The sequence below is a fragment of the Plutella xylostella genome, chromosome 25 (assembly GCF_932276165.1).
Source record: "Plutella xylostella chromosome 25, ilPluXylo3.1, whole genome shotgun sequence".
Lineage (NCBI taxonomy): Eukaryota > Metazoa > Arthropoda > Insecta > Lepidoptera > Plutellidae > Plutella > Plutella xylostella.
In genome coordinates, this window is record NC_064005.1 from 9,800,705 (window position 1) to 9,823,581 (window position 22,877).

Below are 22,877 nucleotides of genomic sequence, written 5' to 3' on the forward strand. Positions count from 1 at the left end.
GATGACAGATTATATTTTCCTAAACATCAGTGAATTAAATTGTTGTCCTATAAATATATAATAAACTTTTTTGGTATTGGCACTTGTGGCGTTTTCGAATTTTATCTTATAAACGGTAGGTAGTAGCTAGTCATGTAAATGACGAGTAGGCTGCAGGAGTATTGTGTTTTGTTGTGTACAAATCAAATATTTCATCTGATCGATGTGTTCGTTATGGAGGCACCCCGTTGAGAACACTTTTCGGAATTGAAACGAAAAAATAAGGAAGGCATATCCTCACGTGTGGTAGAATCAAATAGATATATTGTAGAGTATTCAAATTCAGCATATGAAAGTGACAAAACAAACATTAACATTATTACAAAATACAGATTATTTTAACTCCCATAGTTTACCTATCAACACTGGAAAAGTCACAAATTAGAGACAAGATGAATTTGCAGTAAATTTTATAGAATAGAATAGAATAGAATAGAAAACATTTATTCAACACATAAACAGCAACATTATCAACACACATTACAATTAAACACTTAATCTTATATTTATACACTCCATTATAAATAAAGTTACCGGCGCGAGGTCACGAGGTATTCAAGAAATTCTTATAAACCAGAGCAATCGTGAGCATTGCTCGGAATACTGAGCAGTGTTCATTCTTAATTCACGGAACTACCTGTAGCCGCCGCCATCTGCATTAATGCACCTTTGTTCCGCCGCTGCTTTGTGCTACTAAATACTACGCGTAGTAGGTATTATTCTAATAACTGTAGGTATGTACTGTCATTGAGTAATTCGATCTGCAACGCATTGGCCTCGTGAAAGCACAGAGCGCGGGTAAAATATATTCGTGGAATTGATTAAAATTACGACGACGGAACTGCTAACTCAATACTCAGATAGTGCGAATGCTAAGTAAATAATGATTAATGATAAAGAGAGAGAGCAGCCGAAGCAAAAAACATAAAGCGATCGGAACGGAAGACAACACAAACAAAAGCCACTCATAACGGCGAACGAAAAACAATTCCTTTTTTGAATAGTTGTAGATAGCGCGGCCATATCTCAAGTGAACCCCCCCCCCTCGCCCCGGCCCTTCCGCTCGACCGAATATTGGCCAAACCACATTATCTGCTGACAAATGTCTTGCCATAACCGAAATTTATGCAAACCACTCGCCGTTATTGCAAAAATATTTATTTGTTCGACGCTTAACAATTTGTTTTCAATGTAATGTATAGCGGTGGCCGTAGGGATGGGATCAAGAACGCCACAGCTAAAGCAATCCTACTTATTCAACCTTTCTCACTACGCTGAACAATGCGACTAACTTATCTGACCCCATGACTATTTCACTATTCTTCGGAGGTCACTCCTTTGTAATAATTTTCTTTGCAGAACCACAAATAAGGGTCTGCTATAATCAATATCGGGAGACATTTTTATCAACAACTCTGAACTTTCAAGGCCGAGGTTATCGATAATCTGTCACTTTTGACAAATACGGAGGTGACCGGCAATAAAAGTGCGTCAGGGCGGGCTACGAACATCGCTACGAGTATGCTACGCGGGGTGCGCTACGAACACTGCTACGAGAACGCTACGCGGGCGTACTACGGGAGTGCTACGTACGGCGTAGCATCAGAAATCTTGCTCCCAAGGACGAATCACGGATCGGAAAGAATGAAATATAATATTCTTTATAGGGCTTGTGGAAGTAAAGTTTTAAGGTCGACTTAGCGCGCCGCCGCCGCCGCCGCCGCCGGGGCGAATGGTCGAGCATTATCCACTGACATTCAGTACTTTTTATAACAAAATGTAAAGAAAACTTTCCGATATTTGACGCAGTAATACTGCTGGAAGCAATTTGTCTCCGATGATTTTTTAACTTGGAAGCTTTTATTACGAGCACCGTTTTTGTGATGGTTTTTCAATATTGAGCATCTGTATCAAATACTATTATTTTACTAAAGTCATGTTGTGTTGGCCTACATAATTATGATATTTATTGTATAGTGTTTGTCAGCAACACCCTAAGAATAAGTTTAGTTATTTACCTAGTAGTTGTAATTGTACACACCCAACCGTACCCTTTATCTTAATAGCAATTATAAAACAGTGTATGTACTCATAGTACGAGTATATTATGGCAAAGGTTATACTCTAACGAGCAGTGTTGAACAACTACACACCAACTATTCGTTTACGTAACGGATGTTACGGTAATAGCACGTTTACGGTCACTTTTCGCTCCGTCGTGAGCTACAATTAATATTTATTTCCTTGCGCCAGAATGTTATTAACCAATGGAGCTAGCAATAAATTTTTCTAGTACCCATTATACTAGCCTAGCACGGCGTGCAAGACGCGCACGTCAAGACGTGACAAAAGATTTCCGTCGCGCTTGCTCTTGACCTGCAACGCGTCATATATTAAATACAGTCTTAAACTTTCTCACGTTTGACCATTTTCGGGTTCTTTAAAGCATACGACGACAAATCGTGCAGCTTTTTACTTACTGCCACATTTTATAACTAAACATAACTAACAACATCTTCGGCTTCAACATCCGAGTCGTCAACTTAAATATACCTTAATAGGCTGTAATTTCATAATGAAGTAGACTGACTTAATTTAGAAACAGGGTGATATACACACACAGGTAGTATATTTTATGGAAGAACTAGTACAGTAGTTACAGCATACATAATGCATAGTTAATGAGAGGTTTGATCGCACCGCAACATAACCAACAATTAGGTCTGGTTTAATATGCATCGATGCTGCAGTAAACTCCCCGCCTCGGCACTCCCGCCACCGGCCGGCTTCTCGCAGCCTCCAGACAATATCACTATCTACTACCACCAGCTATGCAATTATTTATTGATGAAACCACTAAATAATACAGAGTTGAGATGGTGCATAATAATGTTTTTCATGACTAATAGTAAACGTAGAAATTTGATAAAAATAATTACATTATTATTCTAATCATTCATAAAGCCTTAATATTAAAATCAGAACGTTGCTTAAAATTTAATTACACGAATTATATTTGATAATTGATGATCCATTCCAAATATTTTCTGTAAATAACTAAAACATAACAACTTGGATTTTGATTTAATTAAAACATATTTGATATATTTACTTAAATAAAAATATGCTAACAAAACACAACTCGCAACTGTACAAATTCATCGCCACAGAAATGGACGAAAAGATACTTCACGCTCGTATTTGGATCGCATCAAAATATATATACGGTCTCACACGTTTCAGGGAACAATCCACAATGGACGGAGTGGACTTCCCAAACAAGCGAGCGTTGCAGTGGTCCGGTCCGGTCCGGTACCGGGAGCGCCGGACCGCGGCAAACTGGACCTTACCACCCTCACACACGGGACGACACAGCGAGACAGATAAATAGTTAGTCTCTCTGAAACAAAAGACAATAAATACAGGGGCGTCGAGCGAACGATAGCGTCAGATGAGAAATAAACTGTTCTCATTCGGCTCTAACGTGTCCAGGACACGGAGAGGACACGTTATATTTTACAACACAGTACCTATGACATTCATTGCATGCATTTTAATAGAATAGGGGTCAACCTTGAAGACTATAATAGCACTGGAAATTAAGCAGAGAAAAATAGAAGCTAAACCTGTGAAGGAGTATATAATCTATTTCTCGTCACGCCAATAAGTGAAAACCCAACAATAGCCAAAGTTAAAAACCCCAAAACTAATCAAAATCCTTTCATCCGTTCCGAAGCCTCGGTAAATACAGTTGGACAGACTCTAACACCCCTCTTGTTCAACGCGGACTTAAAAATAGCAGTAAGGGTTTTGTGTCAGTGTTGAGAGGTTTTTATTAGTCGTTTTGGCGGCGAGTGTACCGCGGGCTATTGTTCCTCTGTCACGTTTAGCGCTGACTGTACGCTCGAGTATTATTCCTGTGAGCGGGACAATGCCGAGAGCGGACGAGCCAGTACAAAGTGCCGTGTGGACGCGCCGCCAGCGTGTTGGTGTAGGGAGTCCAATGGACTTATATACACACGAGCTATGAAAAAGGCGGAACTTTTTCATTGCTCATGAGTGTAATTTTTTGGAATGAGTGGCTAAGGCCAAGGCCTAATTGTAAAGCGGTGGTTAACAGTTATTGTTATTGAATTCAAAGCAATTTTCGTAATGTGCTACAGCGCCTTCGTACCATGTGCTGCGAGTACAACGCATAGAATGAGATATCAAATAAGTTAAAAAAAAATATACGCAGCACATCTAAGTACCTCTACTTTACAGCAACCAAAAATTCTTATGATACTCTGTAAAATAGTTTAGTATAGTAAATACCTCTGTATTTATAATAAATTTCTTTCATAGAGATATTTCAGAGGCATTAATAATTTTCTGGATGTGATACACATTACTACAGGATATCTGCTTCAGGAAGTTGGCTTTCGCCTCATTAGCCGAGCCATATTTGATTGATCCAAGGGAGAATGAAACTTTTTTTTTTCAGGAAGCTTCAGACAAATCAGCAATAGATCGGTTATTTATTTTGTGATGCAATATGAATCTCAATCTCGGCCTTTCCTGACAGCATACGTACTTAGTGGCGGGTACTTAGCACTAGCGTATCCCAGGCGGGCCCTCCCTGAGCCGCCTTGTATGATATTGCGCATATTACTCGGTATTATTATATTAAAATATACATAGGTACTTTGAAACGTCTATGTACAGTTTCGCTTGGTAATGAATGGCACCTCCCACCGCGCGGTAACTCTGTCATCAATTTTGATTTTTGAAATCCTAAATTCGACATAACTTTTGTCCCGTGAGTTATGGATGAGTGTTGCGCAGATCAATCACAATTACCGCGTACAGAGTTTACGCCTAAATATTTGCGCTACAAAAATTGAACCGTGAATAATTGTAGGGACCCGCGGTCCAACAGGAAACCTTCTCGGGTCCCTTCGCTTCTACATAAACAAATCCAAAAATTTCGTTAACTAGCGTTACTTATCTGGATATATGTAAAAATATACAATACAGAAATACGTTAAAATATAGATAAGCAACACGACTGTGTAATTATTATGTTAGCAAAAAGGTTTCTGACTCAGCATAATGATTATTAAGTATAAAACAATCACAGCATTGGTACTCTGCCAGATAGCCAATATTCCGTAGAAAATGCTAACAACTCGCTGCGAGGCACAAAGACTGCTCGATTGCGTCTGAATGGTACAATACCGCGCGAGTATGCAGAGGAAAAATGGACAAAGCTCTGAACTGACCGTGGGCCGATGTGCACAACTAGGTACGTACATGTGTATTCCACACTCGTCGCTACGCCGACCGCTAGCCACCACATCACTACACACTACACACCAGATTTTAGGTCAATTAGGTGTACTTCTGGGAACTATATGTACCTACATTCATTATTAAGAATGGGTCTGTACACTTCCGAAGACTACATACAGGGAGAAATTTTATCATTGGAATTCCTGTCCGCCGGTACATGTATAACGAAAAAAATCAGCTGTCCCATACATTTTGGAAGATAAATTTTACTACGAAGTAGCTGTATTTTTATACTATTATATACGAGTATTATTTGCTCAGTAGAACGGGTACATTGGCCTGCCGTGCCGACGGGAATTATACTGATTCCATCCAGTATATAAAACAAATAAATCCAATACTTTTATAACCTTTTATAACATAAGTAGATTATCACCCCGCGCCGCCGCCGTCCGCTAGCGGGTACATTTCCAACGAGCTCAGTATTTTTAAGCAATTAAAAGCGCACTCTCCAAGTATTTTCCTTTAATATATACAGAGCCGGGAAACCAATTTGCAGCCGCTGTCTACATATTCTATTCTCTGTGAGCATCACTGGTGCAGCCGCGGCGAGTCACGAGGTCCCGCCAGGTGAGACCGGGGCAGAGTGATGGTGATGAGATTGATGAGTGATGCTATGAGCAGCTGTAAATAGCTCTTGCTGAAGGGTAAGGGTAACTTCTTATTATATGCATTCGGTCCTTGGATTTTGGATAGGTTTCCAATTTGTGTCACTTTCCAAATGTAGAAATTATAATATTGTTAGCCTTTCGAAACGTTATATCCGTTTCCTATGCCAAAAGCACGATATAATATGTCAAAATATGGCACGGGTCCTCGTGACTCGCAGGCGCACGGAGCCGCTACTTGACTTGACCATTCTCCTTCCCACTTATTAGTTTATCTTTTATTTCTTTCGTCGGATTTTCTTTGTATTTTTTACTCGTCTTGTTCTTATTTCATCGTGGCCACTAGTAGGGACGTCTATATTCTGCGAAGTCTCTTTCATAAATTAGTTTACCTAGACCCATAGAATATGATTCAAAAGATTTACCTAAGTAGGAATATTAAATAATTTATATCATAAAAGTTTTAGTGCTATTTAAAATTACTAATTTATAAATATGCTTCAGACAATCTCACTTTTATTTAGAAAAAAACTTTGGTTAATCATTTTGTGACTTGATACCAAGTTTGATTTCTATTCAATAACCGACGACTCAAGTTCTGATTAGCCTAACTTTTGCTTAGCTCTTATTGTCTTGTAGGCACTATCTACCTCTAGCCTAGTGTGTTGGTAACACTGTCTAGGCTTCAAACTTCACGGCTGGTGCGGCTCACTGGGCGCAGTAACAGCTTGTAACATCGCACAAAGGGGGTCACTCTATATGACGAAAACTAAGTTCCGGAGCGCTGCTGCGCGAGTCTCAACTGTATCTCGCTGTATTAAACGTGCCGATTGCACAACAGCTCTCGTCCGTTCGTTTTTCGCCAGTATAGAGTAGCCCTCAAGGTCCGTCGCTCGGCTACGTCGCCGCACGGGAGCTAATAGCGCCCATACGTCTCGCCTTATCTACACGCTTCAACGCACGGTGCAGAGGGGTCACTTCACTATAGCTTGCAAAAACAAAGGGACTAGAGGTTGTCACGCAACTTTCGGTACGCTAAATATAACGCCGTGTACTCCTGAACTAATTTTTTCGGCAGCTTCGGGGCACTATTTTTTTGTTTCCAATACTACATCGCGGTATTAAGCGTCCCTAAAGATTGCATGACAGCTCCCGTACATTTTTTTTCTTAAGCTACAGTGACCCCCCAGAATAACGTACCCATAAGTTACCCCCTGGTCAACTGCCGCTGATCGACTGCCTCGCGACCTGCGCCCGGTACCGGCCGAGAAACGAACTCAATCCGTGATAACTTGATAACGTTACAGAGTTAACTGATTCTGCTTTCTATAGTAGGTAAGTAATAATAGAAAAGAGAACGGAAAATGCACTAAGTATTAAATTATAAATAAACGTTTTGTTGTATAGAAAATCTTCTTCAATGTCTGTAATAAATACTCAAGCTAGGTATTCTCAGTGAGGTCTTTCTGAATTGCCCGGAACGTTGGTAATTAAATTATGAACTGAGTTTGTCAAAGTAAGTACCACCCTAGGTAGGTTAGTGAATTTTGTATTGCGACTTGTTACTTCGGGACAGATATTTTCACTGTCTATGGGCATGTTAATGACAGTTATTTGGTACTTAAATATCTTCTGAAGTATATTACATTTTATCTTCGTTTTACCTACATATAACAGCATAAAATATGACAATAAATAGTAAAGTATTTGTTGAAATCATTATTTACTCTACGGCCATCACTACAGGCTTCATACTTTAAGACGGATGATCTCCCTCCCCTCCCTTCCCCTCCCCTCCCCTCCCCTCACACCGAACTGCTGTTATCCTGCCGATATGGAGAAGCCTCTACCAAGTGCTTATTATAAGGGAAAGTTCAATATTTGCAGTCAAAGTATCTGTTTCGTATTATTTGATCGTATGACCTTACCAAATAAATATTAAATAGCTGATAAAATAATATTTGTATCAACTTAGGCTTCTCAGTATCTGACGTAAAGTAGAGAATAGCTTGTACCCAGCCTATTGTACCTGCATTGCATAGAGCCTGGTTATTCTACACTAGAGAAAAACGAACGAACGAGAGGTGTCGTGCAATCAGCACGTTTAGTACGACGAGATAGAGTTGTAGCTCGCACAGCAGTGGTCCGAAACTTCGTGTTTCGTCATATAGAGTGACCCCCTGCATGTGTGCCGCCGCCGCCGCGTGCTGCAGTTGGCGTCGCTTGTCGCTACTTCCGCTCTGCAGCTAGCAATCGGACGGATCTAGGCTGGTCAGTGAAAGGTCAGTCAGTATCAATATACTCCGTATATTTTACTCCAATAGATCTAGTGAATAATATTGAAACTTCAGTGTTCTTCCAGCTAAGAGAGTTAAACCTACAGAATGTTTCCAAAGTGGTAAGTTTAAGTTTCCAACTGACTATGCGATGTAGGCACAATAGGCTGGCAACAAGCTATTCTCTACTCTACGGCTGACCAAGAAGCCAAAGTTGTCACAAATATTATTTTGTCAGCTATTTCATATTATTTGATAAGGTCATAGGATAAAATAAGTAATACGAAATGTTGCATGATACTTTGACTGCAAATATTGAACTTTCCCTTATAATAAGCACTTGGTAGAGGCTTCTCCATCGGCTGGATAACAGCTGTTCGGTGTGAGAGGAGGGAAGAGGAGGGGGGGGGAGGGAGATCATCCGTCTTAAAGTATGAAGCCTGTAGAAAATGCTTTTAGCATTAAGTCCACCTTTTGTACACTTATGTTATATTTGTGCAATAAAGTATTAAATAAATAAATAAACAGTACTTATATTAAACCGAAAGAGAGTGACTCACAGGGTCGTCCTGGAGAAGTTTTGTACATTCTCAAAAAAGATATTCTGCTCCCCATACTCAATAAAAAGTCACGTAACCAACAAAGTTTGTATGGAGAAGAACGAAATCTAATAACTATGAAAAACTGATAGCGAAGCACTATCCGTGTAACTACAGCGTGTTTTTTAGGTAAAACGCTTCCATTGTCTTGCCTCGCCCGGTCGTGCATGAGAGTGCGCGGGGCGGGCGCGTGTAAACCATCCCTGGGCGAGTGTGAGCCCGCCCTCGTGCAAGATATACGGTAAAAGAGCGCTTTGTTCTGTCTGAATACTTCTACAATGCCTAACTCAGCTAGCCATTATACGGAAGAGCTCGGCCTTTGCGTTGTAAATAAATGTAGTTCTGCGGTGGTAATAGATTTTGTAGGAAATTTTAAATAAATAAAAATAGGCAAATTACTCATACCCACTTCCCAAGCAATTTTGATTAATAGAACACATCGTGATAGTCGACCAGCCATGCGCCAACACTTCTTGTATACAATACAGTACAGTACAGAATAATCTCTGGCCACACGTCGTGTGATCGCTCCTCACCGACACACTCCGCTGCGGAGAGGCGAGTCAAAGGCGTAAACAATCGTATTAGAAAAGCTTTGTCGCCGTGAATATTCCTGCTCTACGTTTCAGGGGGTCACTTTAGCTCACGACAAACGAAGTGTAAGAGCGCAGCTGTGCTAACCACGACTCTATCTCGTTGCACTGAACGTCCCGATTGCATGATATCTCTCGCTCGTTTATTCGTTGTCATGCTAGAAAAACCGTCCGGGTCCGTTGTGCAACATGAGTCGGTTCCCCGGAATGCGCCGGGCCCGGTGGTGCGGGGGGTGCGGGGGGCGAGGGGGCTTCGTGTCAAAGCATCGAGGAATCCCGTCGAATGCCTCAGATCTGTGACGCTGCAGCTCTGATGCCGAACACAACATCAAGCCGATTCAAACTGTCGTCGTTTTGATAAGGTGATATGACTTCAGTACGTTTCAGTAGGTTACGGTACGTTACATAAACTCAGATAAATAAGTTTTTTCAGTAATTTCTCCTGACTTTAACCGAGCTCTATGCCTTCATAGCGTACCTATATTAACTTTCATTTAAGTATAGGTGATTATCAAACACCTCTCAGTACCAATCATTTAATATTGTATTACAGGGTCTTAATAAAAATAAATTCAAACTTTCAGTACAACAATATTTACTCCCTGAAGATATTAGTTACAACCTTTGCCCATAAACGTTTATATGTGTTCTTTCAAACTTTACAGTGAGTTCACAAACATTTAATATTCAGGGGCGAAGGTTTAGCGTAACTCTCGAGTTAACTACAAGCTGCTGTACAGTTCGGCGTAAAAAGGCATTAAGTGAGTGAGAACAGGCGAGGCGGGTCGAGACGAGGTGAGGCGAGTTGGAGCAAGTTGCGGCGACACGCGACTGCCGCCGACATCTCGCTGCAACTTTCATGTGAACTCGTTCTGTTCAAGTTTCACAAGAACAAGACGAGGGTGAAGGCTAATTTGCAATTAGAGAAACTTATTTCAAGTATATTTAACTTATTAAGTGTGTGGTGTTGGTAGCTGTTTATAAATAGGATACGAAAATAGCTACGAGATCTGAAAACCATAATAAGATTTTGTAAGCAACATAAATTTATCAACATTTACGTCGAACGTGACACGACCTCTGCCAAGAAATGATAAGCTAAGTATTACTCCGCAAAAATATTATATCACAGTTTACTCATTCATCACTTTACTTCTAACAACCATTTATCTCTTTCCCACACCTTGGCAGAGGACGACTCGACTTCTAAACTCTTTGTTCATAAAATTATCCATCCCTTTCCCTCCCGGAGTTAATTCCCAAAACAAAACACGACTTCGAGTCGAGTCTCTCTAGTTTTAGAGATAACCCCGAAAAAACTTTCCGATTGTAGTAATGATTACGCGGTTTATTTTTACGGATAATATTATTATAAACTTGTTTTCAGAACAGTTTGTTTTGCTAGAGAGACCTAAACAGGGAGTGTCTTCCAGTGCCCGTATAGTTCTGTAACTGGTTCCCGTGTCACATTCTGGTAGGAAGTGCAGTGTGATTCGCCCTTCACCATGGTTCCCCTGAGCGAGGAGCAGCTGCGGTTCTACCGTGACAACGGCTACCTGGTCCTGCCCGGGCTGCTGCCGGCGGATCTGCTGGACGAGCTCAGCGAGCAGTACGACCGGCTGTTCCAGCGCAAGAACCAGGACAAGATGGAGAGCTCGTGGGTCGGGCGAGACGAGGATGACCGGAAGAGTGACAGTCAATATACTGTAAGTACTTTTTCAAGAAGTAAATTTTTGGTGCCGGTATTCCCTGCCCAAAATTGGTTCACTAGAAGACTGTCCACTGCTCCATTAGCTAGAAATCTTCCATAGCTGGACATCATTCCCAAGAATTGCCACAACCCTCTGTATTCGGCTTTCCTCATCCAATCACTACTCCTCTCCTTAGGTCTTCCATCCAGTATTATGGTGGCATGTTCGTCATCTCCTCTCAAGAACTCTATCCCAACGGGTATTGGTCCTTGATCAAATCTTCGGCCCACTGTAACTTGAGCTTGTAACACACATAATCCACCTATTTCCCTTGCAAATGATCCAACATAATTCGCTTGTTTCCGTCGCAGGTGAAGGGCATCCACCACCTGCAGTTCCACCACGCGGTGTTCGGGCGCTGGCTGCAGCAGCCGGCGCTGCTGGACGCGCTGCAGCAGCTCATGCGGACGCCCAACATCCAGCTGCACCACACCAAGGCGCACTTCAAGCCGCCGGAGAAGGGAGCCGCCTATCCGATGCACCAGGTTTGGTAGCTGCTTCTGAAGCGCCTATATCAGCTTTTGCAACAACCAGGCTGCTCCAATTTACACGGGGCTAGGCTGGCTGACTTGAAATTAGGGAGATGTGTATAAAGGTTCTTCCCCTCAGGATAGAATAGTAGCTGCTCCTTTATTTTTATAGACTCGTCGCGTCGTTCAGATCTAATGCACATCCTGTCTAAGGTTATCGGTCCAGCAGGACAAAGGGCTTCCATGATTACGCTTGCCTTTCTGTGCTGGTCTCCACCTGTGAACTCGTTTATACATATATCCCAGTGGTCATCTTTTCTTCAGCGTATTGATGTGGCCGGTCTACTGCCTCTTGAGCTATCAAATGTTAAGTGCTATCTCTTCCCAGGACTACCACTACTTCCCGTACGAGCGGGACTCGATGGTGGCGGCGTTCCTGCACCTGGACGCGGCGGGCCCGGACAACGGCGGGCTGCACGTGTTCCCGGGCAGCCACCGCCTCGGCCCGCTCGAGGACGTGGGGGCCCGGGAGACTGACGGGCAGTTCCATTATGTGGACCAGGTATGTAGCCAAGTAGTGTATCCAAGATTTACGAGTGGTTGTTGGTTTCTGTTACACGTAGCTGAATCCAGTTTTTCAATGTCCAGTTGACGGTTGTAAATCAATATAAGAAAGGAGCCTTCTTTCCAAGGTTCCTCATAGGGGTTTTGTACTTCCAACGCACCTCTTCACACTTATTTCGAGACCCCTTAGTTTTGAGGTTGTGATTAACGACACCCTAAACTAAAGAAGCCAATAACCAGCATAAGTACGCTATATTTTCTTAATTTTCCAGGCCAAGTTCCCTCTCTCCCTCTCCACCCCCGTTATCGCGGAGCGCGGCGACATCGTCATCTTCTCGTACCTGCTGGTCCACGGCAGCAGTGCCAACGAGTCGCCGCGCGGGCGCCGCATGGTGCTGGCCCAGCTGGCGGACGCGGCGGACCGCCCGCTGGGACCCCAGCCCACACGCCCCGGGCAGGGCTGGATGCTGCGCGGGGAGAATGTGGATAGGGATGCGAGTATCAGCAAGCGGTTTGAGCAGTGATGGGGTTGGTTGTTGGATTGATGGGAGTTTGTGGAGTGTGTCGGTGATTAAGAGTTATTATAATTATTAAACAGATTAATTAATTAAATTCTGTTTACTTTAAAATGATACCTAACTCACTCACATCTGTCTTCGTCGTTTGTGTACAAATCTGCCATGAAAATATACCTAGTGTTCTTTCAACAAGAATACTTTATCTAAAACGATAAGATTGTCCAGAATAGAGCAGTCATCAGGAATAGTTGGAGTGTGGCCGCGCCGGGTGTTGTCCGGACGGAGACTAATTACCGCCGCCGCCGCCGCCGCACTGCCCCGGTGCCCGACAATAACAAAACACACACGTTCTCGTCACCAAACTCATTTGTTCTCTACAGGCCTTTTTGTGTACTTAGGTTCTTATAAGAAGACCCCTTGAGGTTAAGAAAAAAAACATTTTGGACATAAGTAGGTAAAGAAACCTAACCCGCCTGGCAAAGAAACCTAACCCGTCTCAAAGTGACAATGCTAGATAGACTACATAGCGGTTACTATATGATCAGGATAGGTATATACATTATACAACTATGTATACAATCTGCCATCAGGTGAATTTTATTCCCTGAAGGAATACAAACTGTACGAAGTTATAATACAATTTCCAAGATTGAATTCACTTCGAGTCGCCAACTTTCAAAACTTTCTGCACTGTTTCGTCCGTTAGCCCATTAGGCATTCCGCCACAGGCGAGCTAGGAGGGCTAGCAGCTAGCAGGGTACCTAGGTATGCTAGGTGGTGTTTCTGTTTAGTTCAGCCTGTGTTAGCTAATTATTCGGGAACAGCCGCGAGCGAGTTGTGAGCCGACAAACAAACCGTCTTGTCTCCCCTACCCTCGACCCTCGACACTTACTCAAAGTAGGCAGCCATTTATGGTAATAAGGTACCTAATTAAATTATTATTGCTTTAATTTTACTATCATCATCAGTTTGTAATAAAATAGTACACTACCGGTCATAGCCTTTCCCAAGGAGTTCCACCACACTGTCCGCGGCCTTCCTCTATCGATCACGTGTCTACGCTCAGCGGTCCGGCATATAAGATTTTGCTAGTTACGACCTTGGTTGTGCTTGTGAGTCTGTAACTATGTAATATTTTGAGAATACCTCAACAACATACTAAGTAAGAGCTACCGTTTTGGCAATCTTCCTGTAAATCATCGAGTGTTCAGAGGCTCCAGAGGTAGGATCTATCTCAAGATCTGGAGCTATAAATTGTAGATGTTCATAAATTCAATAAGAAGCAGACATCGCCTGGCGGGCGGCATCAAGCTCGATCTCTGCAATAAAGTAATATTTCTATACTTATTTGTACCGATCGCTCCAGTTTTACAGCGCTTGTACTAGCGATGCTCGCTGAAACCGTCGTAAGTATAACAAAAATGCTCTACTTGTTTCAAGAAACTTGACCACTATTCATGAAAGCCGGTATTCATTATGCATTTCGTAAAGAGCTTTATTTAACTAGACTATATTGATATAAAATAAATGCGGTAAGTAATTTATAATTATGTGCCATATTACAGTTCATTTTTTAAGTTCTCTAGACTTAAGTGAGATACGTAGATATTTACATAATTTTCTATGGATAAATACAGGATGTTACACAGATATAACTAACCATAGGTACTTGAGCAGTCAGTCAGTCCGGACAAGTTGGAGTGGCACACGGCACGTATCTAACTGCGGCCAAATCTAATAAATGCGGCGGGCGGTGGGACTGTCACTCGCGCGCCACTAGCGCCGCCGCCGCCGCCGCCAGCGGCCGGCGCTGGAACTAACAGCCGAAATAACTCTCAGCGGCGATGTTTTATGCATGCAGGTTTTATTCACCGCCGCCGGACGGGCGTCCCACGGGAATGAATGTAATACTTCAGCCTCAGCTCTGCTCATTACCTTCAGGAGACCGAGCGAGCTGTCTACTGTCATAAAACTCATGAAGCTAGGTACGGCGGATTTAAGTTTTTAAGTTAAATAGAGTCATATTCGGCGTCGCTGAAAGTTGACTAAACGAAATGTTACTTAAAACTGGGGCTATAGCTAGATGACCGAATGACGTAGGAACAGTGGCCATGTATGTAAGTACTACGTAATTTATGTAAATGAATATTTCGAGATAATCCTCATCTTAATCAGTCAATAATCGTCAAGTACTGCTACTGAGGCTGCTGGACCCGTCGTCCCTCCTAAGGAGCGCCACAACACTTTCTTCTTTTTGTCATGTATGTACTTGCCTAGCTAGCCTACAATGTTAGTCTACCCTACCCATATGGGATTTCCTACTGTATGTATAGTGTTTATGGTAAACAGAATAGATATGTTTAGAAACTATTAACTACTGATCCGATGACTGACTCTCCCGGGACCGCACCGGAACACCATAACAGTGTACTATTTGTACACGCGCGTATACACTTACTATACCTGAGCACCTCAAGCAGTCATCTGCATGTGAATGGCAGAGGGTGTGCGCATATTCACTCAATTTCCCGCCTCTTCAGTAACTTTCAGGGCATAATGGGCGACGCGTCGGAGGGGGGGAGCTTAGCGAATTTAGATACATTTGTTTGGTGTTTACAAACATGTCATGTCTACTTTACATAACAGTACAATACTATGACCTATAACAGAGATACTTAGGATGTGACTGTAAAGAAACTGTGTCCATATTTCAGGATATTTAATACCTATTTACTCGCTTAAACGATAGATGTGCTTTCCTAATTTTCTATGACAAAGCAAACTCTCACTAAAGAAATAGGTAGGTATACGGAGAAGGCTATAGGGCGAAATTTTACTAAATTTCAGTCTGGCTCGGTAACTAATGCCTAGTTTACAAAATCGAGATCGCATAGTAGGGGTGTGATTATCTCGCTGAGACGTCGTGCTGTAACCCCGGCCCGGCCCCCGCCCCGGCCCCGCACAAGCCTCTTACTAACTTACAGCTGCACAGTACAGCTGCGAGCGAGCGGCTTGTGAGCTCACTAGCTGGGAGCAGCTAATTGTAACCACACTGGCAGAATCATCAATGTAAGTCATAAAATGTAAGAATACAAGTAGGTATTGCAATACTGTATTCATATAATGTCTGACATTGCAGCTCGGTACTTAAAGTTCATCCAACCAATCCGAATTCCAAAATAAGCCAAGCTTTTATCATACTATCGTTTATTTTTCATATTTCAGTAAGTATTATCCGCCACGGCTCCTTAGGTGTGACTTGTGTAGTCTACTTATTGGTTATTTATATTGGTTTTTTGATAACTATGTTTCGATTTTATAAACGTTTATCTTCGAACATCTACTAGGACATTCATATTAATATTGTTAATGTTAAATTTAATGTAATTACGTAATTAGCTGCCTCCTATAAGTTTCCAAGTTATAGCTGAGATTAATCCAACAAGTGTAGTCACGTCGGCAAGTTTGCCGTGGCTTGTTGTCGCCGCGTGTCGCCGCGTGTCGTCGCCTGCCGCCGCGACATGCAGCAGCAGCTACTTTATTTCCAACATACTTGCGCTAAACTAATTTACACTTTATAAAATCTTGTTAAACTTTTTCTTGGCCAGAACTGCAGCGAACAAAAGTCAGAAAACACAAAGTCTCATGAACGTAAGAGGTTATGCAACTCGGAGACATTGTGAAAAATATTTGTCGTTTTAAGTTTTAGTGGGACATGTTTCTGCGCGCCCGGGACCGCGGGGCTTGGGGACACGAGATTATTCATAAAACACACAGTCTTATTTTATACAGAATATTTCCAAGAACAAAACCGAGTAAGGCGAGGCAGCGCATCACTGCAACATAATTATGGGCAAAACAAAACGCACCCTCTTTTCTAGCGAAGTAATGATTCAGCGCCGGCGTGTGATTGTGATTGTGAACCAACACAGTAAGTCTAAATGAGCGTTTCATTAGTTCTCCGCACGCAGTGAGATGTGAGTCATGCATGTGAGCGAGCTGCGTGTGAGCGACAGGAGCCTCGTGTCGGAAACCATGTCTACTAAATAAACGGGGAATTAAAAGCTAATAAATCAAGTGAAAAGCAATTTTTTTATCGTTTTCAGAAATAACTTCGGTATGATATAAAAATAATGTCGTAAAAATATTTTGAGGTCATACTCGATCATATTATCCCTAATTTTTGAAGAAGACTGGGATAAAGCGAGTTGCAACGGAGGTTTTTGTATGTGTAGGTAGCACGCAACACAGTGACGAGGTGCCTCTGAAGGGACATGAGGGGTAATCGATAAGACAGTATTTACTATTTACCGGAACGGCCCGCTGTCGCGCCGCGCGCCGCTAGCCGAGCTCATAACAAATTGCATTCTTCCACATCTCCATGCAGATACGCAGCTTACACTACACATACAAGCCAGACGTATAGTGTATTTACATTCATTATCTATTGAAATACAAACCAACAGGCGTTTAATTTCATACCGTGGTTGGGCTTAGGTACAATCATAATCATAAAAGGTACATACCTACCTAAAATATAACCTATCTTTATAAACAAATTAAGTACATAAACATGTAAAAAACTACTAAATCCTACCTATATTAAAACAATTCCAAGGAGGGCACTGATACCTGTAATACAGATTATATCTAGTACAGGTATTGGAAGTTTTCCATATCTTAGTACATAAGGGTAATAGTAATACTGTAACTTCTATAATGTTAAATTAATATGTACCTTTACTTGAACAATAAAACAATTTTTAATTTTTTATTTTTTTAATTTTTTTAATGACGATGGCACCTATACAAAGACCTACTATAAGTATAGGTAATTAGGTACCTACCTACGTAAAATTTTACAAGATTCAGTAAGCGAAAAACTTCCAATTTTTACGCGTGGGTCCAATAACTATTACAAGTACAAATCAACTTGTAGTAAGTAAGTACCTACCTAGAGTACCTAGGTACTTACTTACTACAAGTTGATTTGTAATGAAATGTAAGTATAACAAAAATACTCGAAAACTGTGCAAAGTGAAAAGTCACTGTAAACTGAAACATAATTGAGAATGAACTCAAAGGCTGAAACAATGGAAATGTCCAGTGGAAAAACGTGAAACGTATCGCATGAAAAGATGAAATGTTGAAAACATTACAATTACCTAGTTGATACGATGTTTGTAAACGACCCGGGATTTTAGAGAAAACTCGCACCCGGTGTCCATACCAATTTAATTTTGATTCTTTCTTTTATCTGCTTTACATATACATATTTTAATAATTACATATATCTATTTAAGGTAAACGTCCACCTTTCGTTGTCATACCGTCTACTTTATCGGCATTGCCGACACCGTTTCTCCATACATTTATGAAAGTCCGTTTGCTGAAAATTAAATATTGTCGCCGTCTACGATCTACGCATAAAAAGATTTCGCAAACAAATTTTCTACTTTATTTTTTACGCACTGAGCTACTTTTCTTATCGAGAGACACACGAAAGTAGAAAAAAATAATTCCGCCAAGCACCTACACCTATTCGGCGACTCAATAAATTATCTTCTTATACAGGGGACACTTTGCTATGAGAATAAATCATGAAAGGTGGCTCGAATGGTCATCACCCGCTAGATAAAGTTGCTTGCACACCGACATCAATCAAACTTACTGTCTGCCTTACTTAGGGTGCGTTTACACTGGGCCAGCGAGCGTAGGGTTTGAGCTACGAGCTGCTTTTAAGTTGGAACTATTGGATCTAAAGTGTTAAGTATACTAGCTTATTGGTCGAGGTCACCTCAAAGGGCTAACTAAAGCTCAATGAAAATTTATGGACAAATATAACTTGAACCCATTTAATGAGGAGTAAGTACTTAACTAAATTGATGACGACGACTATGCACGTTCGCTGTTCGTTATAAAGTTCTTCTAAACGTGCACACTGCCCGCTGTGAACGCGGGTGGTGTGATCCAGAGTAACTGGAGACGTGATGAAGACGCCGCGCCGAGGATACTGAGCTAGTCATTGCTGATTAATTGCACTCTGTGTGTGGGTGCACGGCTACATCAATACAGGTTAGAGTATAAACTAAACTGTCTCAGGTTGTCCATCTTTCCGGTACCTAAATGGTATATTTTATTATTGGAAATTATGACTTGCTGAAGAGTTTTTTTATACATATAATAATACTATAATATGTTCTCCATCTGGAAAGGTCTCAGGCACCAGCTAGTGGAGAGGGAGAGATTCATGACTTGCAGAAGATGATGATGACAACGTAAATCAGAATGACCATGTTTCACACTGAACAGTGTCAGTTCAGTAGTCAGTTACGAGTAGGATATCTGTGAAAAGTTGCCCATACATTTCTAGGATGTTTGTGTCCTTGATAAGTTCGCAAGTGCCGTAAAGTTTGAAATTCAAGTTTTAAGTAGCAAGTTTATCCTCCTGGCTGTCGAACTAGACCCTAGTTTGAGACATAAACTACAAGCAAACAGATCTAATTTACTGAAACGTGCAGCGACGCGACCGCACCTGACATCATGAATCTACCATGTAGGTGAGAGAGATATGATTTTCAGTCATACCTATATAATGGGAAACTTCATGATGCACGTGTGTCACAGTCGCCCAGGGACAGGGCATAAAATGACACTTTATAAGCTTCTGCAAATATTGGTCTCGATCTAAAATAAACTACAGGATGCGACGCGACGTGCGGGCCGGGGCGGGGGTGGCCAGGAGTGGTCGGGACGGATTTATGTAGGACTCACCAGCACGACACAGCGGCGCGCGCGGGAGTAGCGTCCCCTACACGCACCATCCGCCATACGACCATCCAGTCACAGTGGGAGCCGGCAAGGAAGCCACGGATCTACGCCACTGTCCACACACCCACCTGTGCCACTACTAAGTACCTCCTGCTATGTTGATTCATGAGAATCTTAACTGAAATAAAATTTATCTCCCGACTTTATATCTTTAGCGGTAAAATAAGGAATATGACCGCAGGCTCACGCGGCGGAGCTGAAACAATTTTTCTTTATTGTTCCCGCCGGAGTGCTAATAAAATAACTTGCAATCGTAAATGTTGCAGTTTTATTTGGAGGAGCCCCGTTAGCAATATAAAATAACCCACGAGTGTTTCAGAGACTCGCAGCTGAAGCAATGCTGGTCAACCCGCCTTCGTCATCATATTATTATTATTAGGTAGGATCTACCAAATGTAGCATCGCCACCCCCATTTCGAGCAGATAACATCAAATATCAATGATTCGTTTTAGTTGGCAGTCAGCGTCCGGCCGACGATGCAATCAGAGTTTGCACAGATTACAGGAAATCATGGGCTCGCCTGTAAAAAATTACCAGCCGCTGTTAGCTGATACCTCGGCCGCATCTCACGCTAATGTCCAATTCCCCTCTTTACTGCGCCGATAACGCCCTCCCGCGGATCAATTTCAAATATGAAACTCACGCCGGGAAATAGTAAAAGTTTTATTTCCCCTGCGAGGTGGATCCGGACTTATGCCGAGTGTTTATAGCGTTGCTGTAATAGAATTTTTAACTGACGATGGATGGTTGCGGGGCGGGGGCGGGGCGGCAGGGCGGGGGCGGCAAATTGAACTGTGAGTACGCGCGCCGCATCCGCAACGCTGGCATCCATCACACACAATATGAGGAAACTAGTTTTATAACGCTCCCTTACGTACACTTGGATATTTAGATCCGTCCTCATAAACGTTTAACACCGTCTGATAGCTTCACGCGCGAGCGGAGCGGCATCAAGAGATAAGTTTTCTCACTGAGGTAATGGTTAAGTGCGGGCAGTGGGGGGGAATTCAGGGATATATAAAATAGCTAGCACATAGGCATTGTTAAAGTAAGTACTACATAGCATTAGTATTAGGTTTACAATAAGATAGTGCCATGCCTGAATATGTTTAGGGGTGTCCTAAACTAGCAGTACTTAACTGCCTAGTCATAGTCACCAACTTACAAACACTGACACGACCTAGTAGATTACAGCTACGAACATTCTTCATGAGCAAGCTCAGGTGAGTGTCGATACATTCATCTGCACACCGTGTCGCATTATCTGTAGCTAACAGCCCATCGGCGATGATTTATCCGCACTCCACGGACGCAGTGGGAAGCAGTACCTCCTAGGCATTCGATAAAATATAAAATATATTTATGTAATCTAGGTTACAGGACCGAGAACTAAAACTACCTACTGACACCTACTGCAGAGATCATCTGGCATAAGATAAGCATTGCGCAAGAATCGTAGGAACATTCATGGACGAAAATCGCCAAAATAAAAGAGGAAACAACAACGTGAGAGCGTCCGTCGGTCGCGAGTTCCCGCTTGTATCTCGCTAAAGGTGGATACACACTGCAGTAACGTAACGTGCAAAGGAACTCGCGATTAAGTAAAGAATCTCTATAGTGTCTTACGAACCCTGCACACTACCTACGGTCATAAACATTTAACCAAGGGAATTACTTTCATTGTGTATGAAATTGCACGTAACGTAACAGTAGTGTGTATCCACCTTAAAGCTATCGTAAACGTGCCGCAGAGCGCTACGTTTATTTTTGAGACGCAGCGAGGAACTGCCCGATACTAAAATTCATACGAGAGTGGAATATTATTTCATCGTTACAATACGCTGGGGAAATACAATGGGAGAATTATTGTTGTGCAACAAACATCTGCATTTCGCTTGGAAATGCACGGTCTAAAACTAAAACAACATTACCTACTTAATGTTAACACTCGTGTAGGTATTTTTACCTATTTATGTAAGTATAGTTCTAAGCGTACCCTGTTATGAAACAATGATCTTTGGATTTCTCTCATCTCATCCCCGGCTAATGCCTCGTGGCGCAATGTTGGCGCCGCGGGAAAGCATACAGCTGGCACTATATGCTGTTGCGGGAGTCACGACCCTATCTCGTATTAAACGTGCCGATTGCACGACAGTAACCCTCCTAAGCCTTACACTAATGATTGAGAAATGCTTCTTTATCCAAGTCTGTTCATTAGCTACTATCATTTAATAAATGATGGCAATCCCTATTCTTTGTTTGAGATAAACAGAGGCAGGTTTGAGTAAATTAATTCTGATTAAGTAGGTACTTTGGTTTCCTACTTACCGTTCTGTTAATTTGCAAAAAAAAAATATAATACTAGCTGTACCCGCGAGCTTCGCTTCGCCTTAAAAGGTTTTCCCGTGGATCCTACCGCACAAAATCCTATCTACCCTACTGTCAATTTTTTAAAGTTTTCGACCGGTATCATGACCGGTATAGATATTTGGTAATTTTCTGCTATTTTATACAGCGGATAAAATAATATAATAATAATAATTATGAAGTAATATACAATTATTATAAGTGGGTTTAAAACAATAAGACTTAATTTGCTTATAACATATTATTATATTCAAAATTACTAACACTAATTGTACAAGGAATGAGCATAACAATAGGACAACAGTCATAAATGTGGCACACAGTAAGTAATCTTAGGGAAACTGTTTCTTTTATTATAACATGCATTCCAGATGCTACCCTGTTCCAGACAAGGCACTCATAAAAATATTGTATCCATACGTAGATCGCTTTTGAAGTACATATTCTTTTTAAAGTAAAATATTTATTCTATGAATCCATTTACGTCTAGGCGGTGGTTGGGTGGGCGGCAGTGGTTGCAGTGGGGTTGATTCCTTCACATAAATGGCAGTGTGAGATGCTCACAAGGATCCAGATGACCGAGTCTACCATCTGTTCCGCCGTCGGTCCACGGTCACCCGCGTGCAGGGTGGGGGTGGCTAGAACACCGGTGCGCGGTAGACCAATGTGCACTGGCAGTAGACTGATGTATTCCCCAGTAGACAGCTTTACCGGCGGTTGAGTGGAGTTGAGGTTGTGTAGGGGGTGCTAGACTGGGCTAACCCCCAGTAGACGTCTACCGGCGGTGGTCGTCTAACGCCTGTTGACGGTGCGCTGCACGGCGTGTAGGGGCCAGCAGACGTCTACCGGCGGTTGCCGTCTACCGGCGGTGGACGTCTAGCGCCTGTTGACGGTGCGCTGCACGGCGGGTGGAGGCCAGTAGACCGGTG

At 42.1% G+C, this 22,877-nt stretch overlaps 1 protein-coding gene across 1 annotated transcript; it reads left to right on the forward strand.

The window, feature by feature from the left end:
- The first annotated feature begins 10,590 nt into the window (after positions 1 to 10,590).
- LOC105392830 (phytanoyl-CoA dioxygenase, peroxisomal) lies at positions 10,591 to 12,843 on the forward strand. Its single transcript, XM_011564512.3, has 4 exons — positions 10,591 to 11,152; positions 11,509 to 11,682; positions 12,056 to 12,229; positions 12,504 to 12,843. The coding sequence occupies exons 1-4, from the start codon at positions 10,952 to 10,954 to the stop codon at positions 12,753 to 12,755; spliced, it is 801 nt and encodes a 266-aa protein (XP_011562814.3). The 5' UTR covers positions 10,591 to 10,951; the 3' UTR covers positions 12,756 to 12,843.
- The last annotated feature ends 10,034 nt before the right edge of the window (positions 12,844 to 22,877 follow it).

Coding starts and splice junctions, on each gene's coding strand:
- LOC105392830 (XM_011564512.3), top strand. CDS start 10,952: ATGGTTCCCCTGAGCGAGGAGCAGCTGCGGTTCTACCGTGACAACGGC. Junction 11,683..12,055: donor CCGCCTATCCGATGCACCAG/GTTTGGTAGCTG, acceptor ATCTCTTCCCAG/GACTACCACTACTTCCCGTA. Junction 12,230..12,503: donor AGTTCCATTATGTGGACCAG/GTATGTAGCCAA, acceptor TTAATTTTCCAG/GCCAAGTTCCCTCTCTCCCT.